This window comes from Schistocerca americana, chromosome X, assembly GCF_021461395.2.
Source record: "Schistocerca americana isolate TAMUIC-IGC-003095 chromosome X, iqSchAmer2.1, whole genome shotgun sequence".
Lineage (NCBI taxonomy): Eukaryota > Metazoa > Arthropoda > Insecta > Orthoptera > Acrididae > Schistocerca > Schistocerca americana.
In genome coordinates this window covers 272,423,982-272,451,950 of record NC_060130.1, presented here as the reverse complement: position 1 = coordinate 272,451,950, position 27,969 = coordinate 272,423,982, and the positions used below count along the sequence as shown (strand labels likewise).

The 27,969-nt window shown below is 41.1% G+C and overlaps 1 protein-coding gene across 1 annotated transcript in view; it reads right to left on the bottom strand.

Moving 5' to 3' along the window:
• Positions 1–27,969, bottom strand: part of LOC124555736 (glycine receptor subunit alpha-2-like) — a 424,315-nt gene that overhangs the window by 36,565 nt on the left and 359,781 nt on the right. Inside the window, exon 4 of the mRNA XM_047129759.1 lies at positions 10,082–10,308. Within this exon, the coding sequence (XP_046985715.1) occupies positions 10,082–10,308 (227 nt within the window). The remainder of the gene's footprint in view (positions 1–10,081; positions 10,309–27,969) is intronic.

The following is a 27,969-nucleotide window of genomic DNA, read 5'->3' as shown; positions in this document are numbered from 1 at the left end:
CCAACTGAAATCTGGGATTTAAAACTAAAAACAATAATTGGTTGTTTGTGTGACAACTATGACTGAATGATGGCAGTAAAGCATTCTGATCTGTTAGACTGGGTAGAAAAGGAAATGTAATGCATAAAACAACCATAAGTAACATACGAAAATTACATTTGGAAAAAATGTTGATAAAACATCAGTGGCAAAAATGTTATGAAACAAATACTATGATGAAAAATATGGTAACTTCTTCAATATTGCCTTATATAAAAATGAATCCAGTTTCTTCTTACACCACATGAGTGTAAATTAGAACATAAATGAGGAGAAAAGTTAGTTAACATTTGCAATCAAAAGAATGTATGCCAAGAAGAGATAGAGCTCTATATAATCATATGACTTCCTCCCTTTAAGAACTATTGCAAAATTTTAAATTTAAGTGGTGTGCACTAATCTCAATAAATTAGGGCTGCAAGAATGAAGCAAAATATTTGTGGAGTTTTATTGAAACAAAAACTATAAGGTGAATAAAATTTAATCTTTTAATAACAATATGTATGGGACAGAGGAAGACAGACTGAAGTAATTGATTACAGGTGAAAAGTATTTGCTAAAAATAGCTGAAGTAATCATTAATCAGCCAACTGCAAGGAAACAGAATTTGAACAATATTGCAACTAGGGTAAGTGGTTTGAAAGCTAAAGTGTATGTGCAGATTCATTTGACATCCTCGGGCAGACAACAAAAGCATCAGCTAAGGAACAACAATTTGAAGGATACCATAAATAATGTGATGATAGAGATCTTTGGGTCACAGGGAAGTATACATTGTTATGACTTTTATTCCCAAAGTAAGATTTATTCCCACTGAATAGCCCTGCTTCCAACCTTCTCTACAACCAAAAGATTGCATTTTTGCAGTTCATTCACTGAAACAAGATGTATTTTGACTGTGGCATTTGAAATTTTACATGCCATTTTCATCTGTCAAAATTCAATTTACTGCATAAAGTCTAATTACACACACCCCTCAACATTTTCTGGTTCTTAAAAAAATAATGCTTAGTTTATGATATAATGTAGTACCATTCATAAGCAACTCATATATCAGTTTTTTATCATCACACTAAGTCATTGATTTTATTCAATATATCTTACCAGAAAGAACAGCCTTCAGAAATGTGAAATAAGTCAATGTATGCATAAACAGAAATACATAGCTGAGAAAAACTGCATACCATAATCTGCTACAAAATATGTGTACCTGTACAAAAAAATGCAATGAGTCAACATTTTACAATCATCAGGAAATCTGTGGCTTTCCCAGATAATGCAAAATCAGTAAGGAGACACAACATAGGATCATGTATGGAATTTTTCCTCCTTAGACTTATGCATTATTGTATCTGCACTTGCTACTAACATTGGAATGTCATACTGTACAAACTATGGAGATGTAAAGAAATGAAAACAATTGCTTACAGAAGCTTTATCTCTCTAACTAAGGTTCAAAATTAAATACTGCATTCATGCACAAAAATCTGTCAAAGAAGCCAGAAAATATAGAGAAAAAATTGGGAATGTACCTACGTGTAACTGCAAGCTACTGAATTAGAGACACCCACCTAGCATCAGGTAGCATTCCCTTTTGCCATGATCATATTGGTGATGTAATATGTCATGTAGCACCAAAGGAACTGAAAAGCCATTGCATGTGAACACTTAACTACTACCCATAAATTCCAGATAATGTTTGGAGCTGGGTCCGAGGAACTACTCATTCATCTGTACTTCAGAACTGTGGATTCCCATCATTCCTTTTCCACTGATAGAAAAATTTAAACTAGAAATTTGTATTAATACTACATTGTATAGGTGAAGTTTGAGGTAAGGTGGATAATGGAAACAAAATAAATACTGGAAGGCAGAAAGCATGTTTATCTCTCTGAGGCTCTTCACCGCTGGTATTATGTATAACAATCCAGCTCATTTGATTAGTGAAGCAGCTATCACACTATTGTGTGTTAGAAGCTGCATTCACAAACAGTATTTAATGTTGCAGGTAAATGTATGTTGTATATATGTTTTCTCTGTGTTCATTCGATCTTCTTGACTGCCTTGTGGTAATTATTGCAATACAAATAGGTGACATGTTATGGGATACACATTAATGAGGAATTGTTAGTTAAGTACACTGAAAAGCCAAAGAAATTGGTAAATGGCATGACATGGACTCGACTAATGTCTGAAGTAGTGCTGGAGGGAATTGACACCATGAATCCTGCAGGGCTGTCCATAAATCCATAAAAGTCTGAGGAGGTGGAGATTTCTTCTGAACAGCATGTTGCAAGGCATCCCAGATATGCTTAATAATGTTCATTTCTAGGGAGTCTGGTGGCCAGCAGAAGTGTTTAAACTCAGAAAAGTGTTCCTGGTGCCACTCTGTAGCAATTCTGGATATGTGGAGTGTCATGTTATCCTGTTGGAATTGCCCAAGTCCATCGCATTGCACAATGGACATGAATGGGTGCAGCTGATCAGACAGGATGCTTATGTATGTGTCACCTGTCAAAGTCATATCTAAATGTATCAGGGGTCCCATATCACGCCTACTGCACAAGCCCCACTCCATTACAGAGCCTCCATCAGCTTCAACAGTCTCCTGCTGACATGCAGGGCCCATGGATTCATGAAGTTCCATACTCATACACACCCATCCACTTGATACAATTTGAAATGAGACTCTGCCAAACAGACAACATGTTTCCAGTCATCAACAGTCCAATGCCAGTGTTGACAGTCCCAGTTGAGGTGTATAACTTTGTGTTGTGCAGTCATCAAGCATACACAAATGGGCCTTTGGCACCAAAAGCCCATATCAATGATGTTTCATTGAATGGTTCACATGTTGACACTTGTTGATGGCCCAGCATGTAAATCTGCAGAAATTTGCAAAAGGGTTGCACGTGTGTCACATTGAATGATTCTCTTCAGCTGTCATTGGTCCCGTTCTTGCAGGATCTTTTTCTGGGCACAGTGATGTCAGATATTTGAAATTTAGCAGATTCCTGGTATTCATGGTACACTTGTGAAATGGTCGAATGGTAAAATCCCCACTTCATCGCCACCACGGAGGTGCTGTGTCCCATTGCTTGTGTGCCAACTATAACACCATGTTAAAACTCTCTTAAATATTGATAACCTGCCATTGCAGCAACAGTAACTGATCTAACAACTGTGCCAGACACTTGTTATTTTCTGCCTGTTTGCATCTCTCTGTATTTGAATATACATGCCTGTACCAGTTTCTTTGGCACTTCAGTATAGTTACTTACTTTTTCCACTGATCAATCTCACAGTAACCTTTATGATGTGGAATGTGTTGGGTACATAAGAAATGCACTCATAAATTGAGGGTTACTTTTACCCCTTTCTGTGCCAAAGATAGGTTAGGTAGAGCATAATGTAAGTCTTTCTTTCTTCTGGTATTATAATCTTGAGTGTCACTGTTGTTTTTAAAGCACTACCACACCACCGGCCTACATTGATGTTTTAAGTACCTTCTTGCTTCCCACTGTTGAAGAGCCATTCAGGGATGGCGACTGCATCTTTCAACATGATCGAGTACCTGTTCATAATGCACGGTCTGTGGCAGAGTGGTTACACTACAATAACATCCCTGTAATGGACTGGCCTGCACAGAGTCCTGACCTGAATCCTGTAGAACACCTTTGGGATGTTTTGGAATGCCGACTTTGTGTCAGGCCTCACCTCTCTTCAGTGCAACACTCCATGAATAATGGGCTACCATTCGCCAAGAAACCTTCTGGAACCTGATTAAATGTATGCCTGCAAGAGTGGAAGCTGTCACCAAGGCTAAGGGTGGGCCAACACCATATTGAATTCCAGCATTACAGATGGAGGGTGCCACGAACTTGTAAGTAATTTTCGGCCATGTGTCCAGATACTTTTGATCATATAGTGTACAATACTTACATTAACAAGTCTTTAATAAAAAAACCTTGACTCCAGTCTTTGTTGTTTAATGCAAAGAATGGCATGAAAATTTCCATCCAGACTGTTCAATTGAAATAAATGTTACATTCAGCACAACTGCCCAATTTTGAGCTTAGATCTATGTAAAGTAACCAGATGGATGTGGACTCCTTCTGACAATTAGTTTTAGGTATTTTGCATGTCCTGTGGATCATACTAATGACAACTTGCTGTGATCTATAATGTGTAACATGTTGGTATGCTTACAAATAAGATAAGTTAACATAATTTTGTATGAAGACATAAACATAAAAATAATATCACAAATGAAGCTAGTAGCAACCTCATAAACATCCTTCACAATTTTGGCATGTTCCTGTTTGTCAATACAGCAACAAGGGTAACCACAATGACTGCATTGGTAACTGACCATGTGGCGATAGGTATGGACAAGGAAAATTTTAATGCTGCTGTGAAAAACCTTGGACAATAACAGTAAAATCAGGCATGGAAAAATTCCCTAAACTTCAAACTACAAAAGACACTGATGAGAAACTTAAGTTTTCAAGAGAACTAGCAAACTAGAGTTGGAATGAAGTGTACCAAACCCATGTCAATGCAGAGAAACCAACGCCAATACAAAATTCTTTAAGTTGTCAACATAATTTGAATTCAACTTTAAAAATAAAGTTCCAAAGGTATCCACATCACTAAAAATGTCTCACAAACACATATGAGTAATAGCAGATATTAGAAGGTTCTCCCAAACTCTCAAGTACCTCAACTATGTAAAAAAGAGTTATTATGAACCAGGGTTCTTAAATTTCTAGCATAGGTACAAAATGATCTACAAGGGTGCTGATTGTCACAAAAAATAATATAATAACAAAATAATACACAATACAGAGAATAAAAGCAAAGGAATCTGGGATGTCAGTAAAAAGGAAGCAGGGGGAGAGAAACAAAAGCATAATAGCATACTGTTAATAATGGTAGAAGCAAAAGATCCATATGACCAAGCAAACTGTGTATATCATACTTGTTCAACTACTGCAGAGAGATACAAAAAAATCCCAAAACAAATATGACACCTATGAATAATTATCTACAATGTACAATGACGATGTTATCAACCACAGAGCATGAACTGATTAAATCGTGCAAAACCTAAAAATTAAAAAGTCATTAGGCTTAGATGAAGTACCAAGATGTGTGCCAAAACAATACATGCAGAGTAGACAGGCTCTCTTAATTATCATAATAAAATAGTGATTTACATCAGGGAATTTTGCATAATATTTAAAATAGGGAAGAGTTGTTTTTCTGCTAAAGAAATGTAATGCAGAAAATATATAAAACCACTGACCGATTTCATCTTTCCCAAAGTAATAGAATAATTTATGAAAGGTTAATGAGTTCCTTGAGTAAATTCAACCTTCTAAGTGAATCACAGTTTGGGTCCTGAAGTGGAAGAAGTTCAGACTCAGCTATAGCAGAATTCATGAAAGTGGTATCTGATAATCTTGGCAAGGATGAGTGTATCATAGGATTTTCTTCATATTTTTACAGTGGACAAATGCACAAAATATGAACTGAAGAGAAACAGCCACAAGAAAAATGGAAATACGGAAGCGTCCGATCCCACCCGTCTGCTTTGACCCATGACGTCACAAATATGGAGGAAACAAAAACAAACACACACACTTTCCACAAGAAGCCTAATTACACTAACGGGACAAGCGCGGGAAATGGGGTGTTTTGGGTGGGGGGCAAACTAAATATAAACACATTTAGACGCCTTGCGTAGCTACAACGCGTAAGTGAAGACAGCCATGCATGAATACCCACCCACCTCCCCAGGGGTCGTAACCCCTGCAACCCATAGAAGATAAAGATGCTTCAGTAGCTGATTAGTGTTTTTTGTCTTTTTAAAAAAAAAAATCTCACGGGATAGAACGAACAGATCAGAAAGATAAATATAATAAACTAAAACAGAAATTCGAGGAAACAGATTATTAAAATAAGTAATAAGTGTTTTTAAATTAAAAAAAAAAAATCTCACGAGATAGAATGAACAGATCAGAAAAGTAAATAAAATAAGATAAAACAGAACTGGAGACAGCCACACTCAAACCAAACTCCGCGCCGTCATGACGTCACACACGACAACACCCTTACAGTCACGGGTCAAAGCCGACGCGTTGGATCGGACGCTTCTGTCGACCCAGAATAATTACTAAAAGTAGTAATTAATTTCATTGCAAAGATCTGTTCCAAAAAAATGGGGGTTGTAATTGCACCACATGAGCACATTTATTAATCAGTTAAGTACATCAAAAATAACATTACTAATTGCTGCACAAACAGCTCTATCTGTGACTATTGAACAAGATATGGACTGAACTTATATCTACCAAGAAAGAATAAACATAAAAGTCAAAGTAGTATTTTCTATCAGGGAATAAAATTATGCAGTAAATTGCCCACAGAGATCAAAGAGATTATTAAAATGAATTTATTTAAAAAGAAAGTTAAAAATATCAGTTAAGCTCTACATCCTGTAGACTGAAGGACTACTTAGATCGTTATGTGTAATGGTACAGTACGAGAAAATGTAACACAAATAATAATAATAATAATAATAATGCAAATATCATTTCACATAACACTTTCACACTGTGTACTTGTTCCTGGAAAACCATAACCCCAAAGTGCTACATATAATACCAACACCTTATCCTCTCTCTGAGATCAACATCTCAGTCATTATAGAGGAATGCTAAACTCAGTTTATCAGGCTATCAAATGGGAAGTTGCAGAGCACAAATTGGAAACCAAACATTGTCACTGTAGCCCTAATATCAGATGACAGTGTGTGAAGTGCTACATTATGAAACAATATGTGTACTGTGTGTGTAGTGTGTCCTGTGACTAGTAGTGAGAAACAAATGAACAGCGGAGCACTACCCTCTTACATTATTAAACAACTTCTTTGAAAAACTAGGGTTAAACCAAATGATATAACACTCTGTTAAACAGTCTGACCTTGTATTTGGAAGAATGGAGGCTACAACTGCCATCTGATTTAGGTTCCATTATTTCCATAAATTACTTCAGGTGAATGCTAGGAAGGTTCCTACTATAATGTGGCAGCCAACTATCTGTTCTATCCTTGTCAAACTACAGTTTTAGGTATGAAAATGCCAGCATATATAAAAGATGTTATTTTTATTTTCCTTGATTTTAGTACTATGATATGTCTGATATCTTTGAAAAAGTGATTGACAGATGAATGAAACTACTACTACTGAAACTACTACTTCTGTTGTTGCTGCTACCACTACTGTCACTACTATGTTCACCCTTGGTATTATTATTATTATTATTATTACACTAGCTCATCAAAAGTATCCAGACAGCTCTGTGTAATGTTGAATTGACCACTGGATGTCACAAGAGGTGGAATCATCAGGATAAAAGGGGGCAGAAAGTATTGTGTCATCAGTGGAGAAGCAGTAACAGTGGAATGGGTCAGTCACAAGAGCTCAGTGACTTACAATGTGGACTATTCATTGAAAGTCACCTAAGTGAGAAATCCATTAGGGATATATTGACCCTTCTAAAATCATGTGTCAGTGATGTGATTGAGAAGTGGAAATGCAAAGGAACAACCACAGCTAAACCAAGACCAGACAGACTTCATGTGCTGATGAACAGGGACTGTTGAGCATTTCAGAGAGTGAATGTACAAAATCACATGAAACCTATGGAAGGAAACACTCATTAAGTTCCAGAATGCTAACAGCAGCAAGCTAGTACAATGACTGTGCTTAGGGAGCTACACAGAATGTGGTATGGTGGTTGAGCAGCTCCTCATAAGCCAAACATTTCTACAGTCAAAGATAAGCGGAGCTTGAGGTATTGTGAAGACTGATGCTTAAGAAAATGTTAAATGAAGAAGGATATGAACATATTTTACAGCATTGTGGATTGTGTACAGAAAAGGAACAGTCTGCAGATAATGATCGTATCAGCATGAATGTTTACCCAGTCATAAAGCTGCATCTGTGAGGCAATGGGTTTTGGACAATTATATACCTGAAATGGACTGGCCTGCCCAACGTCCTAGCCTGAAGCCAGTGAAACACATTTGGGATTAGAATGTTGACTTCACTCCAGCCACACCATCTAGCATCACTAGCATCACTATCTTCCCCACCTTTGGCTCCTGGGGAAGAATGGGCTGCCATTTCCCCACAGACATTTAGATATCTCACTAAAAGTGTCCCCAGAAAAGCTCAAACCATTGCAAAGAAGGAGGTTGCACACAATCCTTATTAATGACTGCTAATATGTGTCTCGATACTTTGGATCAGGTGGTGTATTATTATTTGGTAACTGTAGTCCAACTGCGTACATACTACCTACTCAGAAATTCATCTGTCAGTTAGGAGGAGTTTTCAAGCAGAAATGATTTCAGTTTGTTTTTAAAATTTTCATTATCTGCCAGCACCTTTAATTCACAAGAACGAATGTCAAATCTTTTATGGCTGCAGACTTCTCTCATTTCTGTGCAAGAGTCACATTATACTGCAGATAGTGAAGCATATTTTTGTTCCCAATGTTATATTTATGAATGCCACTGTTATTTTGAAACTATGCCTTTGTTTTAATAGGCAGATGTGTAAAAAAAAAATCTCACGTTTTGTTTCTTTATCATATACATAAGTGGACACAAACTTGAAAAAATATTGTGAAACCCATATTTTATGTTTTCGTGTGGTCCAGACTTTAAAAACGCAAAACTGAGGAAAATGCAGAATTGAGCAAATTGTTAAAACCCCCTCAAAACACAAGCAAAAACACATATAATTGGCATATATGATCAAAAGTAGCAATACTCTCCAATACTTCGGAGAAAATTTATCTAAGTGAAGGAAATTTAATGTACAATACAATGTTTATACAATAATTTGTGGTAACAAATTTCATCAATTTTTAAGAAATCACAGATGTGTAACAGCAAGTGTATGTAGTAGTTGGAATTGTATCATGTCAGATCACAAAAGTCTTTAAAATGTGCTATCTCAAAACCTTTGTTCTATTTCCGTGTGAGATATTTGTCATAGCATATCAATTGCACAAAAAGTATATTTTCAGTACTTCACAAAATGCTCTCACCCCTACCTACACTCCTGTCATTGAAGAGTCACTCCCCTTCTCCACATATGCAGTAGGCGAATTCATTTTACGTGTGTTGGTGTGGTGTGGTGTGGTGTGGTGGCTACACTGGGAAGTCACTAGCCAATAAGAGTGACATTTCCTTGATTATGACCAAGCATATTCTTCAAGACTCGGTGTATGAATGTAGAAGGTTGATAATTGATGTTGTTGGTGAATACAGCACATCAAAAATACATTCAAAAACCTCAGTTACAAGTGGCACAAGAAAAGACAGTGACTGGACGCCTTTGTCATGTATTTCCTTGGTCTGGAACACTTCACGTCAACTGTCTTGTTTTTCCATTACCACTGCAACCTAACTGTAGTTGTACATAATTGCGTGGTGAAGCTAAATTTTGGAGTTTCAATGGCAAAATTGATTGTCGATTACTTCAGTATTTCCTCTCTACAATGGTCTAAAATAATCCCTTAACTCTACCACTACCCATGGTGCAAACCATTTACCTTTTCTGCCACTTATAACTCGTTTAGTCACATCAAATTTAAATAGGACGAAAACAGTGTGAAGTCAAGTGAGACGTCGAGTATGAAATTAGAATTGAGTTAAACCTTACCAGGAAAAAATGTAAAATTGGGTAATTTTTAACACTGTTCTTTCGGTTTTTTCACAGGGGCTATAAATTTATGGTGTGGAATTGCAAAAAATGTAAAATTAGAGGATATAAAATATACGTTTCAATGCAGTATATAATTATGTATGCAGCCTTAGTCAGAGTCTAGTCATATGTGAGTCTCAGAAATATACCTGTAAAATTCTGTGGATTGGTCAGTGAGAGAAAGGTCAATTTGGACAGAAGGTGTCAATGCTAACATACATTTATTTGTTTACAATAATTAAATGTTGTGGATAACATACTTCGACATATACAGTAGAGTCTTGTCATGATAGAGCCATAAATAATGGTTTGGAATACTCATTTCATGGAATGTGACTTTTTTGGCATTCTTGAAGAAACAGTCTGGTCTCCAAATGTCATGAAGCCACTCAACATCCAGTATTCTATATTCTTCACTCATATACTCAGGTAGGCGGAGCCGGGGGTCTCTCCAGCTTTGTGCTAAGAAAATGTCTGCCACGTATGTCTGAAACACAAAAAAGTATTTGGTAACATAATCAAGGTCAACTAAGTGTAAGCTAAAGACTATCAACAATGCACATATTCTCAATTATCACCATTTTCCTATTATGTTCAGCCATCATTATCAATTAAAAGAAGAGAAAGACCGCAATTTTGATTATAAATTATGGAAATATAGATTTATAAAGGAGAACAAAATAAATTTATTGTGATGGTGTGTCCAGATACATAGAAGTCCTACACTATGTTACTGGGGTCACTGTTATGATTTCCTGGAATACCATATCATTGTCTTACAAATACCAGAGGAAGCTGAGCAGGCTATTTAGTCTCAGTAAATAAAAATTATAGTCTGTGGAGAGATGATTCATATTCCTGCAACATGGAGGACACAACAAATGGGGCATTGTCACAATCAGATGGGAATACAAGACCACCTCTAATGATATGGCATCAAAAGATTGTTGATCACTAATCTTCCTTATGGGCGGGGGATGAAATTGCTCATGGCCAATTAAGAGGCATGTTAGTGTTTGACTGGAGGCACAGAAAAGTTAAATCATAAGAGCATGGTCGTGGGCTGTTAATATGATCTATTGCTTTTACCACTATATTACACCTTTTGAGAATTACGAATAAGGTCACATTACAAGTGATAATGTATTAGATGTTAAAAAACCTGTGGTAGCCATAGAGGTGCTTGATGGATGTATCTTTTATTGTTTCTTCATTATAATAAATTGTCATTTTTAAGACCCTGGTAGACCATCGAATGAAACTAGTGCTGTGGAATGGCTAAATATTCATAACATACAAGTGTATGAAAATGTTTATTCTCCCTGACACATGAGTATGAGGTAGTCTGCATGTAAGTGAAAACATTATAGACACAAATCAGTGTATCAGACTTTTGTGTATTCTATCAAAATTGCAACTGTGAACTTCAGTTAAGAGTTTCTAGAAAACAGAACATAGTGTGTCGTTCTGTTGGAGAGAAGTCTTCAGACATAAAAGTAACTTCAAACGTGCCCCACGGCAGTATTATAGGACCATTAGTTTTCACATCAAAGTTTGCTATTGTGAGTGTAATTGATATGGATCAATTCTTGCAAAGATGTGACTATAGTAATCATGGGCTACATCCAAACGAAATAGGGAAGTTCAGACTGAGTAACAGCATTGTAACAAAAATAGAACCTTGTGGAAACAGGATGAAATAATAAAAACACCTACAACTAGCTGTGCCAGGAAAGTCTCTCTTTGTGTTGCAGAAGCCACTCCATGCCAAGTTATCAAGGAAAGTAATATGAGTGCAAGGGATACATGTATATCAGTGTGTCAGGCTAACATTGCTAAATCTATAGAAAACTCCTTGCTTCTTCAAAAGCTGTGGACATCAATGCTATATTACATTTCATCAAAAGGATCTCAAGGCCTTTCTGCTGCTGCATCCCAAGTAGAAAACTGCACCACTGTACTTCAAGTTTCAATGAGAGCAAGATGAGTTCCAAAGAGAAGGAATGGTCTTTTATGGCTGGCACTTTCACAATCATAGCATCATCATCAAATAGACAAACCTCCAACTGTGACGTAGGCCCCTATATAAACAACACATCTCTAAGTGAAACAGTGAATATATATATATATATATATATATATATATATATATATATATATATATATATATATATATATTAGAGGGAAACATTCCACATGGGAAAAATTTATCAAAAAACCAAGATGATGTGACTTACCGAGCGAAAGCGCTGGCAGGTCGGAAGACACACAAACAAACACAAAAATACACACAAAATTCAAGCTTTCGCAACAAACTGTTGCCTCATCAGGAAAGAGGGAAGGAGAGGGAAAGACGAAAGAATGTGGGTTTTAAGGGAGAGGGTAAGGAGTCATTCCAATCACGGGAGCGGAAAGACTTACCTTAGGGGGAAAAAAGGACGGGTATACACTCGCACACACACACATATCCATCCACACATATACAGACACAAGCAGACATATATATATATATATATATATATATATATATATATATATATATATATATATATATATGGTGCATGTCAGGACAGTGAAGCATACTGCAATTTACACAGACATACAAAAAGAGAAGAAAAACAGACACCATGTAGGATGATACATCTGAATGTGGAGTATGTTACAGGTATTAGTAAATGAGCACTTGCCACATTTGTTAGTATTAAAGAAACATGGTCTGAAATGTAACGAAATTAGCTACGGTAATCTAGATAGTTATTTATTGGCAGACAGTTATCATATAACTCAGCATAAGTGTGATGGTGTGGCAGTCTTTGTCAATGAACATATTCAACATAAGAAACTTGGCATTGTTGAGTGATAGATTGAAGAGGAACATTAGAAGTGAGTGATATTGTAATCCAATGGAAAAAGCATGGAGTCAGTGTGGTAAAATACAAAGTAATAGAAATATATACTCCACCTCATGCAGATGTAATCAATCTTATCTACAGTTTGAATAGCATAATTAGACAAACTGGGCCCAATGACCGTACTGTTCTTGGAGACCGTAATGTTGATGCAAACTCCAGCAACATGGCTAATATGAAACTTGCAGACATATTGTTGAAGACACTGTTAAGTATAGTAAAATAGACTTTTGTTACTCAGGCCACCTTGCACATTAGACAGAATAAGAAAATCAGGTCCTAAACGAATAACAAAAACTTTTGAAAACAAATGAGCTTTACATAATAATTATGTCAACGCTTTTAAAACTAATCTAGCTGAGAAGAGATGGGCTATAATCTGCCACATGGAAGGATCAAACAACAAATGGAATGAGACACTTTGGCTCATGCTGCCCTATTAAAAAAATGCAAATAGGGTCAACACATGTTCAGAGAGGAAAAATAACAAACTCGGACTTCCAGCCAACCTTCTTAAACCTAGGCAGAATATTCATGACCTAGATGTCCTGTGCAAATCAACAAGACTGCATATTTTCGAATAAAAATATAACATAGCTAAAATAAATCTTTGAAGCTGAACTTTCAAATCTTAGAAAGCAAGTCCATGGTAATGAAATACCACAGTCCACTAATGCAAACAAAGCTTTCTGGAAATTTATCAATAAGTATCAAAAAACCTCCACAGCTGGGGATACCAAATAATTAAGCATTATACAAGATGGTAGTATTATAAAAGGCCCATAAGCAATATATAACCTTTTTAATAAAAAATTCATATCATCAACAGAAAATCATTATGGACTATAGTCTATAGACATGCACTGAGAGATACCGAATTTGTTGATTTTCAATTTTATGATGTTAATGAAAATGAAACAAGCAAGATAATCTTCATATTAAACAAAGAAAACTCAGCTGGATGAGGTGGTGTGTGAAGTGCTGTAGCTAAAAAATGCATTAAATAAATAGTTAAACCATGAACCTACCTTGTAAACTGCAGCATTATGAAAATTTTTTATCCTAGCAGTCTAAAAATAAGCATTGTTAAACCATTGCATAAGAAGAACCCTAACTTCAGTAAGGTTTTGGAAATGGTTATCCTTTCTCAGCTCATTTTACAAAAAAGAAAAAAAAAAAAGAAAAGAAATTCGTAACAGAAACACAACCTGGCTTTACAAAAGATCGCTGCACAACGACTGCAGTAACTCAATTTCTCCGTAAAGTATACACAGTCCTAGACAAAGGAATGATCTTTCGAAAGCCTTTGACTCAGTCGATCAAGGGCTCCTCATTAAGAAATTGAAGTCATACAATACCAAAGACTCATCTATGCATGTCCACATACTTAACAAATCATGAGCAACATACTAAATTTTCATGCAAAATAGCTAATAAAGTCATATATTCCCATTTTTCTAGAGATAAAGTAATCCAGAGGATGCCACACGGATCAATCCCTTCCTCTTCTTTATGCCAATGAGATGACACAGCCCTTCAACTTACATCTAGTAAGCTATGCTGATGACACCTCCCTCTTATTTTATGAGAGCGTTGCAGTCAACTGCAACTAAGGGTGTAATGGAAGTAGCCACGTATTTTGTACACCAAGGTCTAAACACAGTGCATCAGTAAATTCCAACTACTTACATTTAAGGGGGCAAACCACATTAGGAAGTTCAAAAATTTCCGATTTTTTATTGTATAAATCGTTAGCTTAACTATACAAGAATACGCTGTCAAAATTTGAAAGCGAAATTCGCATTCGTTTAGATTTTATGAGCATAGAACCGAGTGCACATCGGGTACCAGTACAGTTTCGAGTGCAGATGGGATGGGGCACTACCTCAGGTGGGCTTGACCGCAACCTCACAGTCGATTTGTATACTAACGTAGCCTTGAAACGGCTTTCTTTTTAAATAAAGGTACAGAAGGTGCTGGAAGCATCAACACAAGGGATTATTTCGGTTTTATTACGTTAGAGCGCCGTTGTACCTTACTTGGAGTCAGTTCTGACTCAGCTTTCTACGAGTGTGTTTGTACACTGCTGGCCACCGTAAATGCAACACCCTGAAGGAAGCATCCGAATCAAGTGAAATTTACACCATGGGTTTGCAGCGATGAGATATGCAACTGATTAGAATTTCAGCGCAGACGCACATTAAGCGCGCCTGTGGCGCCACCTCATAGCGCCATTTAAGGCTTGGCGATTTCGACGAGTGTGCGTTCGGCATGTGTGTTTACCTTGTGGTTGTTTCACAAGACGATCAGTTATGCCTCGTAGACAACAGCGAACATCGTTTGATCAAGTATCCGAGTTCGACAGAGGAAGGATAGTGGCTTACCGAGATTGTGGATTATCATACAGAGAAATCGCTAGTGTTGGACGAAACCAAACAACTGTAATGCGGATATGTGACCGTTGGATGCAGGAGGGTACGACGGACGGACGTGGTCGAAAGCATTCAACTCGGTGCACCACTGCACGTGCTGATAGGCAAATTGTGCGCATGGCAGTGACGGATCGCTCAGTGACATCCCGAACCATAGCACAGCACATTGCGTCTGTAACGCATCATCCAGTGTCTGCGCGTACCATTCGATGCCGTTTGCAGCAGAGTGGTCTGTCCGCAAGACGCCCATTGCTTCGTCTACCATTGACGCAGAACCACAGACGTCTCCGTCGCCAATGGTGTGATGACAGACGGATGTGGACGGCAGAATGGAATGACGTTGTCTTTACTGACGAGGCACGCTTCTGTCTGCAGCACCACGATGGTCGGATTCGAGTGTGGAGACACCGTGGAGAGAGGATGCTAGACAGCTGCATTATGCACCGCCACACTGGTCTTGCACCGGGTATTATGGTATGGGGCGGTATTGGATATTACTCTCGCACGCCTATATTACGCATTGCCGGTACTTTAAATAGCCGGCGCTACATATCCGAGGTGCTGGAGCCAGTCGTCCTTCCCTACCTTCAGGGCTCGGCCACAGCCATATTTCAACAGGATAATGCGCGTGTGCGACCACACGTGGCACGCATTGTCCAAAGGTTCTTCGTCAATAACCAGATTGAAGTGCTTCCCTGACCGGCTCGCTCTCCGGATCTTTCGCCGATAGAAAACATGTGGTCCATGGTTGCTCAACGAGTGACCCAGATTACATCCCCAGCTGCCACACCAGATGATCTTTGGCAACGTGTGGAAGCTCCTTGGGCTGCTGTACCCCAGGAACACATCCAACGTCTCTTTGACTCAATGCCGAGACGTGTGGCAGCGGTGATCTCCAACAATGGCGGCTACTCTGGCTACTGATTCTGGCAGGAACCACATGTCACAGACGTCTGTAAACGTAATCATTTGATACTTGGTCAACATGTTATCTACAAAATAAATTTTGTTGTGCTACCTCTTGTCTTTCTTGGTGTTGCATTTACGGTGGCCAGCAGTGTAATTGAGACTGAGAAATGTCTTCGCATCCGAAAGGCGACCACGAGTCTAACGAACGCCGCAGTAAACCGTGTGAAAGATAGGAAGGTTGGAGAGCTCGGAAAGCATTGCTGCAAGCGCAAAACGAAGCCTATGAGGAAGAAGAAGGATTATTATATGGTGTTGGAATCGCAGATTAATCGGTAAGATTTTTACATTACTATTAACTTCCTTGGATTTCTAGTTTCCGAGAATTTATTTTTCAAACGTATTTATCTCGAAATGACTTTAGTCGCATTTGCGTGGAGTCTTAACTCAAAAAGCTTAGAACTGATTATTAAGAAAATTGATAGTTTGATTCTTTATAAAATTACGAAGTATGTGAACCAATTTGTGAGACGAAAACATGATTTTAAGGCTATTTTTCTCTGCATAATTAAGAACAGTCAGTGCCAGAGTTTTCCATCAATCCAGAGACTCTTCAGCAGTCACACATAATGATCCACTCTTGAGACGGGTTTGCCAGTTCGTACAAACCGGCTAGCTGTAGTATTTCTTTTGGCAGCCTCCTCGAAACTTCATTGTTTCTTTTCACGACGCCATACCCTTCATCTTTTCAAAGGTGTCCTATTATTGAATCAAGATGACGGTTAGTGTTTAGAGATGATTCCAGAGGTTGTGTGCTACCATATACTCCGACTCCTAGATCAGATCCACTGGGGAATTTCCAGAATAAAGAATCTGGCCCAGTGACATGTGTACTGGCCATGAGTCGATGAGGATATTGCACACATGAGTCAGCAATGCCGAGCTCATCATATGCAGGAACCTACACTACCCTAAGTCTACCGGCCATGGCCTACACATACTGTACTGTGGGATCGGGCACATGTGAACTTTGTGGATCCATTCAATGGGGCCATGTGTATTCTCATATATGATCAAAATTCAACAGATCACGAAGGATAGTGCCACTAAAAAATTGGCCAGTGCTTTTCGTATTCAAAGGGCCCTACAATCTCTGGTCACCAATAGTGGATGGCAGCTTGCTTCCACTGGTTTCCAATGTCTGAACATTTTGCGTGTACATTTAAATGCAGGTGGAAAAACAGTTGGTATCTACACCAATCGATTATGCACTGTTTTCCTTTTCTATGCTCTTACCAGGCTGACACTGATCCAAGACTAAAACTCAGTAGAATCTTGAACATACAGCCTCATTGTTCCTTGTTAGAGCTTTTGCAGTACAAGAAGAAGAAGCTGCATCTATCAAGGTGGGTTTCCCTGCCTGGGCATGCATTTCAGATATATTCCTAGTTGTATGTGTCGCTCTGTCACTGCCCAGCAAGGCTCCCAGCTTGACCAGTGTGCCCCACTTCGAGGCATCCTTTATTGTCCAAGAACCAGGTTCTGTTTGTGTCATCTAGGGCACACTCAGCCTCTGGAACTGCCACTCCAGTGTGGGCAGCTCACCTCAACCACCGCATGCACCAGCAACAGCGGATGTGGGGCCTGGTTCCATGATGACATCCCAAGTGGCGGGCACCTGGCATTCCCGGTTCTGCGGCTGTTGTCCATGACCCCTACATATCTGGACCTCGACAATATGGTGGAGGGCTCCTATTAAGCACCCAGTGTGATGTCGAACCCACGGTCTTTTCCAGAAGCAGCAGCAAGCAGCAAGTCTGAATCACCATCGCCTACTGCCTCTACATTTCTGGACCATGGAGCAGCTCCTGCACCACTGGTAGCACTCAGAGCTGCACCCCAGCCTTTGCAGCAGGCTACAGCTCACCCACCTCGTCCTTTCCCGCAATGGCCAGGTCGTTTTCGGCCTTAGGGGCCGATTCAAGGGAGGAAGGATCTTATAATCCCACTGGACATATTCAGGGATATATATACACTCCTGGAAATGGAAAAAAGAACACATCGACACTGGTGTGTCAGACCCACCATACTTGCTCCGGACACTGCGAGAGGGCTGTACAAGCAATGATCACACGCACGGCACAGCGGACACACCAGGAACCGCGGTGTTGGCCGTCGAATGGCGCTAGCTGCGCAGCATTTGTGCACCGCCGCCGTCAGTGTCAGCCAGTTTGCCGTGGCATACGGAGCTCCATCGCAGTCTTTAACACTGGTAGCATGCCGCGACAGCGTGGACGTGAACCGTATGTGCAGTTGACGGACTTTGAGCGAGGGCGTATAGTGGGCATGCGGGAGGCCGGGTGGACGTACCGCCGAATTGCTCAACACGTGGGGCGTGAGGTCTCCACAGTACATCGATGTTGTCGCCAGTGGTCGGCGGAAGGTGCACGTGCCCGTCGACCTGGGACCGGACCGCAGCGACGCACGGATGCACGCCAAGACCGTAGGATCCTACGCAGTGCCGTAGGGGACCGCACCGCCACTTCCCAGCAAATTAGGGACACTGTTGCTCCTGGGGTATCGGCGAGGACCATTCGCAACCGTCTCCATGAAGCTGGGCTACGGTCCCGCACACCGTTAGGCCGTCTTCCGCTCACGCCCCAACATCGTGCAGCCCGCCTCCAGTGGTGTCGCGACAGGCGTGAATGGAGGGACGAATGGAGACGTGTCGTCTTCAGCGATGAGAGTCGCTTCTGCCTTGGTGCCAATGATGGTCGTATGCGTGTTTGGCGCCGTGCAGGTGAGCGCCACAATCAGGACTGCATACGACCGAGGCACACAGGGCCAACACCCGGCATCATGGTGTGGGGAGCGATCTCCTACACTGGCCGTACACCACTGGTGATCGTCGAGGGGACACTGAATAGTGCACGGTACATCCAAACCGTCATCGAACCATCGTTCTACCATTCCTAGACCGGCAAGGGAACTTGCTGTTCCAACAGGACAATGCACGTCCGCATGTATCCCGTGCCACCCAACGTGCTCTAAAGGTGTAAGTCAACTACCCTGGCCAGCAAGATCTCCGGATCTGTCCCCCACTGAGCATGTTTGGGACTGGATGAAGCGTCGTCTCACGCGGTCTGCACGTCCAGCACGAACGCTGGTCCAACTGAGGCGCCAGGTGGAAATGGCATGGCAAGCCGTTCCACAGGACTACATCCAGCATCTCTACGATCGTCTCCATGGGAGAATAGCAGCCTGCATTGCTGCGAAAGGTGGATATACACGGTACTAGTGCCGACATTGTGCATGCTCTGTTGCCTGTGTCTATGTGCCTGTGGTTCTGTCAGTGTGATCATGTGATGTATCTGACCCAAGGAATGTGTCAATAAAGTTTCCCCTTCCTGGGACAATGAATTCACGGTGTTCTTATTTCAATTTCCAGGAGTGTATTTCAGCAACACCTTCCGGAAGTCAAGGAAAACAGCATCTACATTGGCACCGGTATTTGCTGCTTTCTGGGTATTGTGGACGAACAGAGCGAGCTGGGTTTCACACGACAATTGTTTTCGAAACCCATGTCGATTCCTACAGAGATTTTCGGTCTCCAGAAATGTCATAATACGCGAACATAAAACATCTTCCAGAATTCTAAAACAGACCATCATCAAGTATGCAGGCATACAGTTTTGTGAATTTGTTCGATGGCCCTTCCTGAAAACTGGAATGGCGTGTGCTTTTTTCCAATAATCAGGAACACTTCGCTCCACTAGAGGTCTATGTTACACTGCTGCTACACAAGGGGCAAATTATGTCGAATACTCTGTGTGGAGTCAAACTGGTATATCGCCTTTCCTCTGTTGAACGATTTCCGTTCCTTTTCTATCCCATGGTCACTTATTTCAATATCAACCATTTTGTCGTTCGTGCGAATATTCAGAGGAGGTATTACATTGTGATCTTCGTGTGTGAAATAGATTTGGAAAAATATGTTTAGTATTTCGACATTTTCTGTGCCATTCTTCGCTTTAGTGCCAATATGATCACTGAACATCTGGACAGATGGCTTCGATCCGTTTACTGATTTAACGCAAGACCGTAACTTCTTACGTTTTTCTGTCACGTTGGTAGACAGAGTGTTACTTTCGAATGCGTTGAACACTTCACGCGTGGTTCTACTTACGCTAATTTTTGCTTCGTTTGATTTTTGTTTATCTGTGAGGCTTTGGCTGCATTTAAATTTGCAGTGAAGCTCTCTCTACTTTCGTAACCACTTCCTAACAAGCATGTCCAGCCACAGCGGTTTTTTTTTATATCCCTCACAACTTTGCTCTGCTCATAACCTGTCTAAAGCGTACTGTACAAACTCTTGATCTTTGTCCATTGATATTCAACATTGTTAGTGCTGGAGGTGAAAGTTTCATGATGACCACTCAGGTAATCTGAAACCTGTTTCTTGTCACATTTGCTAAGCAGAAAGATCTTCCTATCTTTCTCTGTAATCATATTGGTAGCCGTATTCATTGATCCTGTAACGGCCTTCTGATCACTGATTCCCTGTACTACGCTGAATCGAAAAGCTCGGGTCTGCTTGTCACCAGCAAATCTAAGATGTTACCTTGACGAGCCGGTTCTCTGATTAACCGCCCAAGGGAATTTTTGGATCAGGCATTTACAATAACTTCACGCACTGTCCTGTCCCTACTACCCGCCATAATCACTTGAGCCTTCCAGTCTGGTAAGCTGAAATCTCCACATAATACTTCAACATGACCAGTAAATTTACGCAAAATATTCTCCAAGTTTCGCCTCGAATGTCCCGCCACTATTGCTCCTGAGGCAGGGGACCTGTAAAAGCATCCGGTGGCCATGTTTGATACAATTTTAACACTGATCTCCACGAAAATTTTTTCGCATTTGAAATCTGAATTAATCTCACTAGATATTATTGTATTTTTTATGATTATAAACACGCCTTCACCACCAGCGTTCAGCCTGTTTTGTGATATGCATTCCAATCGGAGTTAAGAATGTCATTGCTATGAACATCTGGTTTCAGCGTGTTTCTGTCCCTAGCACTGTGTAGGCATTGTTACTGTTTATAAGCGAGGCTGATTCTACGACCCTTCCATAGACGCCCCTGCAGTTAACTAAAACCATATTAACACTGTCTTTCTACGAACTGCTATGGCCCTGTCTGGAATCGGAACACATCTTATCGGATCTGCGAAGAGATTTCTGTGTCCTGAAAACCCACACGTGCCCACCACTCGTACCCCATTACCCTAGAAGTCTCTTCCTGCGTGCGTTGCACGCCTCACCTATTAAGGAGATTGGGGGGGGGGGGGGGTCCTGCAGTTTTCCACCCAATAGCGGAGATCGAGAAACCGCGTCGAAGGTCGTCACAACATAGTCTGAGCCTCTGGTTTGAATCGTCCACTCGGCTCCAAAAAATCGGACCACGATCGGTTCTGGGAATGATGCTGCTAAACGATAGCTGTGCATCCACCCAATGGGCGAGGCTAGCTGTCTTCACCAAAGCAGCCTCCTGACTGCAGGAACCGCGGATTCCCCACGCGGCAGAAGTCATTCGTGCCTACATGAGCCACAATTTGTAGCCGGATGCACCAAGTGTGCTCAGTCGCTGTCAGCAGATCCTCCTCTACAACTCGAACGAGACCCCCCTCCAGCAAGCAAACGAAGTGAACACCGGTCTTCTTTCTCGACCTGCCCACTATTTCCCAGAGGGCCTCCGTCACCTACCTAACACCGGAACTCCCAACGACAAGCAATCCCGCCCTATGACTTGTCCGGACTTCTCAGAAGATCAACCACAGTCCCAACAGGCGAGGCGTAATGTGCTGGCTCAGATGTACATTTAGCAGTAGGCAATCCCTCAAACTAATTTCTGAGATGTAAGGAGAAGGCCGTGCAGTCTGTACCCACATTCACCTCCCGGCCAGAGATTCGCGACTTCACCCCTCGGTGGCCAGTCACCATCTGTAAAGTGTCGACCAGCTGGGATGTGCGAATCGGAAGGCGCAACTGCATCAGGGATCCCAGGCGACATTATAGGCTCCGAAGCTGCCAAAGCATTCGTCTCAGGTGCCCCAACGCCAGCGCAGTACAGGGTATCAGTCTGAAGCCTGTCGACTGTGACCAACACATCTTCCAATTGTTTATGGACAGTGGCCAGTTCTCTGACAGGTGCAGTCCCGATCCATCTTTAATCAATTTTTGTATTTACCACACGTAATGTTACACTAACCCAAGAAGTCGACAGGTGCAACTTTCACTTCCACAGAGCAATGTACGGCTTACAAATGGTTTGTGAAGGATTTTATGACACCTGTATTCATATGTTTGCTGGTTAAAATGTTTTCCTTAGTCACAACTACCTATTTCGTCAGCGCAGTCCTCCCCTTCATTTCCATTAAGCATCTATTGTCATCTGTGATTATACTACCGAGATAACAAAATTGTTCCAACTGAACAATTCTGACGTCATCAATTTTATACTTGTTGTAATCTCGTCCATATTTTCCTGCACTAGCACAACTTTTATTTTCCGTTGGTTCACTTTTCATTTCCATAGTTTAAGAGTGTCTGATACGACTTGCAGCGTTCTGTTCATTTCTTTTTCAGAGTCTGTGGCTAATACGATGTCATCAGCAATTCTGATACAGTGTTTTCTCCTTCACGATCTAAATACCTTGCTCAATGAACGCATTAAATAAATACGGAGATAGGATACATCCTCTACCGTATTTGTGCTTTAATTCTGATACAATTGATTAAGAATTCTTTTATGCTTCCAGTACAGCCCTGTAGCTGTACAGAGTTGCTCCATGTTAACATTGTCAAAAGCTTTTTCTATGTTAATGATTGATCAATCGATATACGATATCAATACGATATCAATCGATATACGTCCGGGAAGTCGCTAAGTGCGGCTCGGAAAGATACATGCACCGGTGCCAGGTCACTTGCAAAACAATTCCACAAAACGTGGGTCCTTTCTTTGCTGTAATTCACTAAACTCGTCAACATTTTCAAAACCCTCAGTCACATTTATGTCGTCTGGTGGAGTAGGTGTAGAGATTTAAGAGCTAACCCGGAACGCCACGGTCTCACTTGTCAACCAGACGATGTTTACAGCAAGCTCTCCAATTTAGCTATTAACGACGACCCTGCGGTACGTGGTTTCCTCGTGGCTATCTAAGTTTCACCGATCAACCGACAGATGTGTTTTCAGTGAACGAACTGACGGCATATGAATGCACCGAGAGTATGGTTAGCATCCGATAGCTTTCCGGCCGAGGCTACAAACAGCGTTGTCCTGCTCTAACGTGTTAATTTTTGAAAAAAACTCCAGAGAACTGTGCTGACCCAGGGTATCTACCTCCAGAAGTCTTCCGTTTTGTGTATTTCCACAAGAGTCAGCAACTTCAGCAACTATTACTCTCCGTGATTTTACTGTAAATACGAGGTGTGGCTAGAAAAAAACCGGACTAGTACTGGTGAAACAATAAAACGAATGCAATAAGGCTGAAAGTCGCGTGGCCTGTCACGTGACTCTCGCTCCGCCTACTGCTCGAGTTTCATCTGCCTCCTGCACTCAGTCTGCCCGTGGCGTCTGTTTTAAGTAGTTGATGTTTTGTCTGTGCGTCGGAAAATGTTGAGTGTACAGAAAGAACGGCATGTTAACATCAAATTTTGTTTCAAACTAGGAAAATCTGCAAGTGAAACGTTTGTAATGTTACAACAAGTGTGCGGCGATGATTGTTTATCGCGAACACAAGTGTTTGAGTGGTTTAAACGATTTAAAGATGGCCGCGAAGACACCAGTGATGACACTCGCACTGGCAGACCATTGTCAGCAAAAACTGATGCAAACATTGAAAAAATCGGTAAACTTGTTCGACAAGATCGCCGTTTAACAATCAGAGCAGTGTCTGAGTTAACAGGAGTTGACAAGGAAAGTGTTAGGCAGATTCTTCATGAAAGTTTCAACATGAACAAAGTGTGTTCAAAAATGGTTCCAAAGTGTCTCACAATTGAACAGAAGGAACGCCGAAGAATGATTTGTTCTGACATCTTGGAAAACATTGAAAGTGATCCCACCTTCTTACAAAATGTTATTACTTGCGATGAATCGTGGTTTTTTACTTACGATCCCGAAACTAAACGCCAATCGATGCATTGGAAAACTCCTGGTTCTCCACGACAAAAAAAAGCACGAATGTCAAAATCGAAATTCAAGGCAATGATGATTGTTTTTTTTGACATCAAAGGGATTGTGCACATTGATTGGGTACCAGAGGGACAAACAGTGAATCAGCATTACTACATTAGCGTCCTGGCTACCCTAAGTGAACGAGTACGGAGAAAACGGAACGATTTGTGGAGAAAAAAGTCATGGATCCTTCACCAAGACAATGCCCCAGCTCACAGTGCGTTGTCAGTGAAGACGTTTTTGGCAAAACACAACATTCCCATCTTAGATCATCCACCCTGCTCATCTGATTTGGCCCCCTGTGACTTTTTTCTTTTCCCTAAAGTCAAGTCAGCTTTGAAAGGAACTACATTTGAGACTGTTGAAGCAGTAAAAAAAAAAGCGACGGAAGTAATGTATGGACTTACCGAAAATGATCTGCAGCATTGCTATGAACTGTGGAAAATTCGTATGGAGCGGTGTAGAGACCGAGGAGGAGAGTACATTGAAGGAGATAACATGAAATTGTAAATAATTGTAAATAAATGTTTTTTCCAGCATCAGTCCGGTTTTTTCCTAGCCGCACCTCGTATGTTTTGCTTAACAAAATCCATATTCTTCAAAAAGCTGACTTACAACCGCTTCACTTATGATTTTCTGTCTTTCTATGTAATTTGTCTCGTCTCGGAATTGCACAGGTGTTATTATTACCCGATTTTTTGTTTTTTTGTTTTTTTGAGGGGTGACGGGTGGAATTACGGAATTTTTATTTTACTGAATCGATTAGAAAGTTTAACAGAGGTAAGGATAGAACGTAGTTAATGATATTTAAGTCACTGACAAATACTTTCAAAAACTGTACGTAAACAGGATGCCTGACATATACACTACTGGCCATTAAAATTGCTTCACCACGAAGATGACGTGCTACAGACGCGAAATGTAACCGACAGGAAGAATATGCTGTGATATGTAAATGATAAGCTTTTCAGAGCATTCACACAAGGTTGGCGCCGGTGGCGACACCTACAACGTGCTGACATGAGGAAAGTTTCCAACCGATTTCTCATACACAAACAGCAGTTGTGATGCCTCGTGTAAGGAGGAGAAATGCGTACCATCACGTTTCCGACGTTGATAAAGGTCGGATTGTAACCTATCGCGATTGCGGTTTATCGTATCGCGACATTGCTGTTCGCGTTGGTCGAGATCCAATGACTGTTAGCAGAATATAGAATCTGTGGGTTCAGGAGGGTAATACGGAACGCCGTGATGGCTCCCAACGGCCTCGTATCACTAGCAGTCGAGATGACAGGCATCTTATCCGCATGGCTGTAACGGATCGTGCAGCCACGTCTCGATCCCTGAGTCAACGGATGGGGACGTTTGCAAGACAACACCAATCTGCACGAACAGTTCGACGACGTTTGCAGCGGCCGGCCGCGGTGGTCTCGCGGTTCTAGGCGCTCAATCCGGAACCGCGTGACTGCTACGGTCGCGGGTTCGAATCCTGCCTCGCGCATGGATGTGTGTGATGTCCTTAGCTTAGTTAGGTTTAAGTAGTTCTAAGTTCTAGGGAACTGATGACCACAGATGTTAAGTCCCATAGTGCTCAGAGCAATTTGAACCATTTAAACCATTTGACGTTTGCAGCAGCATGGACTATCAGCTCGGAGACCATGACTGTGGTTACCCTTGACGCTGCATCACAGACAGGAGCGCCTGCGATGGTGTATTCAACGACGAACCTGGGTGCACGAATGGCAAAACGACATTTTTCGGATGAATCCAGGTTCTGTTTACAGCATCATGATGGTCGCATCCGTGATTGGCGACATCACGGTGAACACACATTGGAAGCGTGTATTCGTCATCGCCATACTGGCGTATCACCCGGCGTGATGGTATGGGGTGCCATTGGTTACACGTCTCGGTCACCTCTTGTTCGCATTGACGGCACTTTGAACACTGGATGTTACATTTAAGATGTGTTACGATCCGTGGCTCTACCCTTCATTCGATCCCTGCGAAACCCTACATTTCAGCAGGATAATGCACGACCGCATGTTGCAGCTCCTGTACGGGCCTTTCTGGATACAGAAAATGTTCGACTGCTGCCCTGGGCAGCACATTCTCCAGATCTCTCACCAACTGAAAACGTCTGGTCAATGGTGGCCGAGCAACTGGCTCGTCACAATACGCCAGTCACTTCTCTTGATGAACTCTGTTTGAGCTCTGTTTGACTCAATGCCCAGGCATATCAATTCCGTTATTACGGCCATAGGTGGTTGTTCTGGGTACTGATTTCTCAGGGTCTATGCACCCAAATTGCGTGAAAATGTAATCACATGTCAGTTCTAGTATAATATATTTGTCCAATGAATACCCGTTTATCATCTGCATTTCTTCTTGGTGTAGCAACTTTAATGGCCAGTAGTGTAGCTCAAAGGAGCAAAACGTAAGTGGAGATACAAATCACGTGACCGTGGGTCACTCTAGTATCTAAATATTAAATATAACAATAGCACAGTTTATCTTTATATTCGCTGAAATCTTAAATAAGACGACAGATGATGCAATAAAAGCATACTTCGACGCTTTTAATTCTGGGATCTATCGCGCAAATGAACTGATGGAAGAGACTGATTCCCAAACCTTAGAGATGCATAAAGAACCTGCCCACAAATTTGGCCAAAATACTAACGTAACAGAAGATCTGGCAGACGATGTTTGTCATCATATAACGTAACGTTACGCAATAATAAATGTGATGGAAAGCCAGCTACAACAAAGTGAGCATTAGAAAAATGAGGATGGGAGCGATAGGTGTGAAAGTATCGGATACAGTGTAGGTTCGGCTGATGAGTTCTCTCCCCAAATTAAAGTTGCACACAATGAGGAGACTGATACGATACTGCACGAAGCAGTTGTGGCGCAATGCGAACCTGAGGAAGAAAATAAGCATCACTCCTACTAGCCTATGCAGAAAGACAGGCTTGCTAGTAATTGATTTATCGCTGTGTGACAGAGAAACGTTGCCTGTTTCACCCACATTACAGCATGTATTATTGGCATAAGATCGAGAAAGGACTGTATGTTCCTATGCGACTGGTCTCCGTGAGTGACTTCAGTGTGAAGAATGGCGTTCTTAGTCGCTCGGGCAGACTTTCTGAGCCACGCAGTCAGTGGGGATTTCCTTTGAATGTTTTTCAGTGTGTTTAAAGATATCCAGTTAGAAATTCTGACAGCAGAGCACTTGAGAGAACCATCTTAAGCGGTGAGCTCACAGCCCGGCTGGGAAAGTTTTTATGGTGGTTTTCTTTAGAAGTAATCCACAGCAAGCTGAATCTGGTTGTCGACTCTCAGGGGGACGAAAATGATGGGAACTTGGTGTTTAAACTCTAAACAATGAGGAGCTCTACCTTCAGGAAGTGACATTATAAAGATCGTGTTTAGCTTGATTTCTTGGTGGCACGTAGCCATGCAGTGCAAGAGTTGGGACGTAGATCATGTCGCAAGGCCAGTTCACATCGCGACATAGAATTATTATGCGTGTGAGACCATAGAGGAACTTCAAAGTTTTTATAGGGATGTGTGTTGTTATACATTTTAGACTTAACAGTCTGATTATTTATACACGAAACGCGAGGGGAACTGTGAGTCAGGCTGCCAGCTGGCATTGC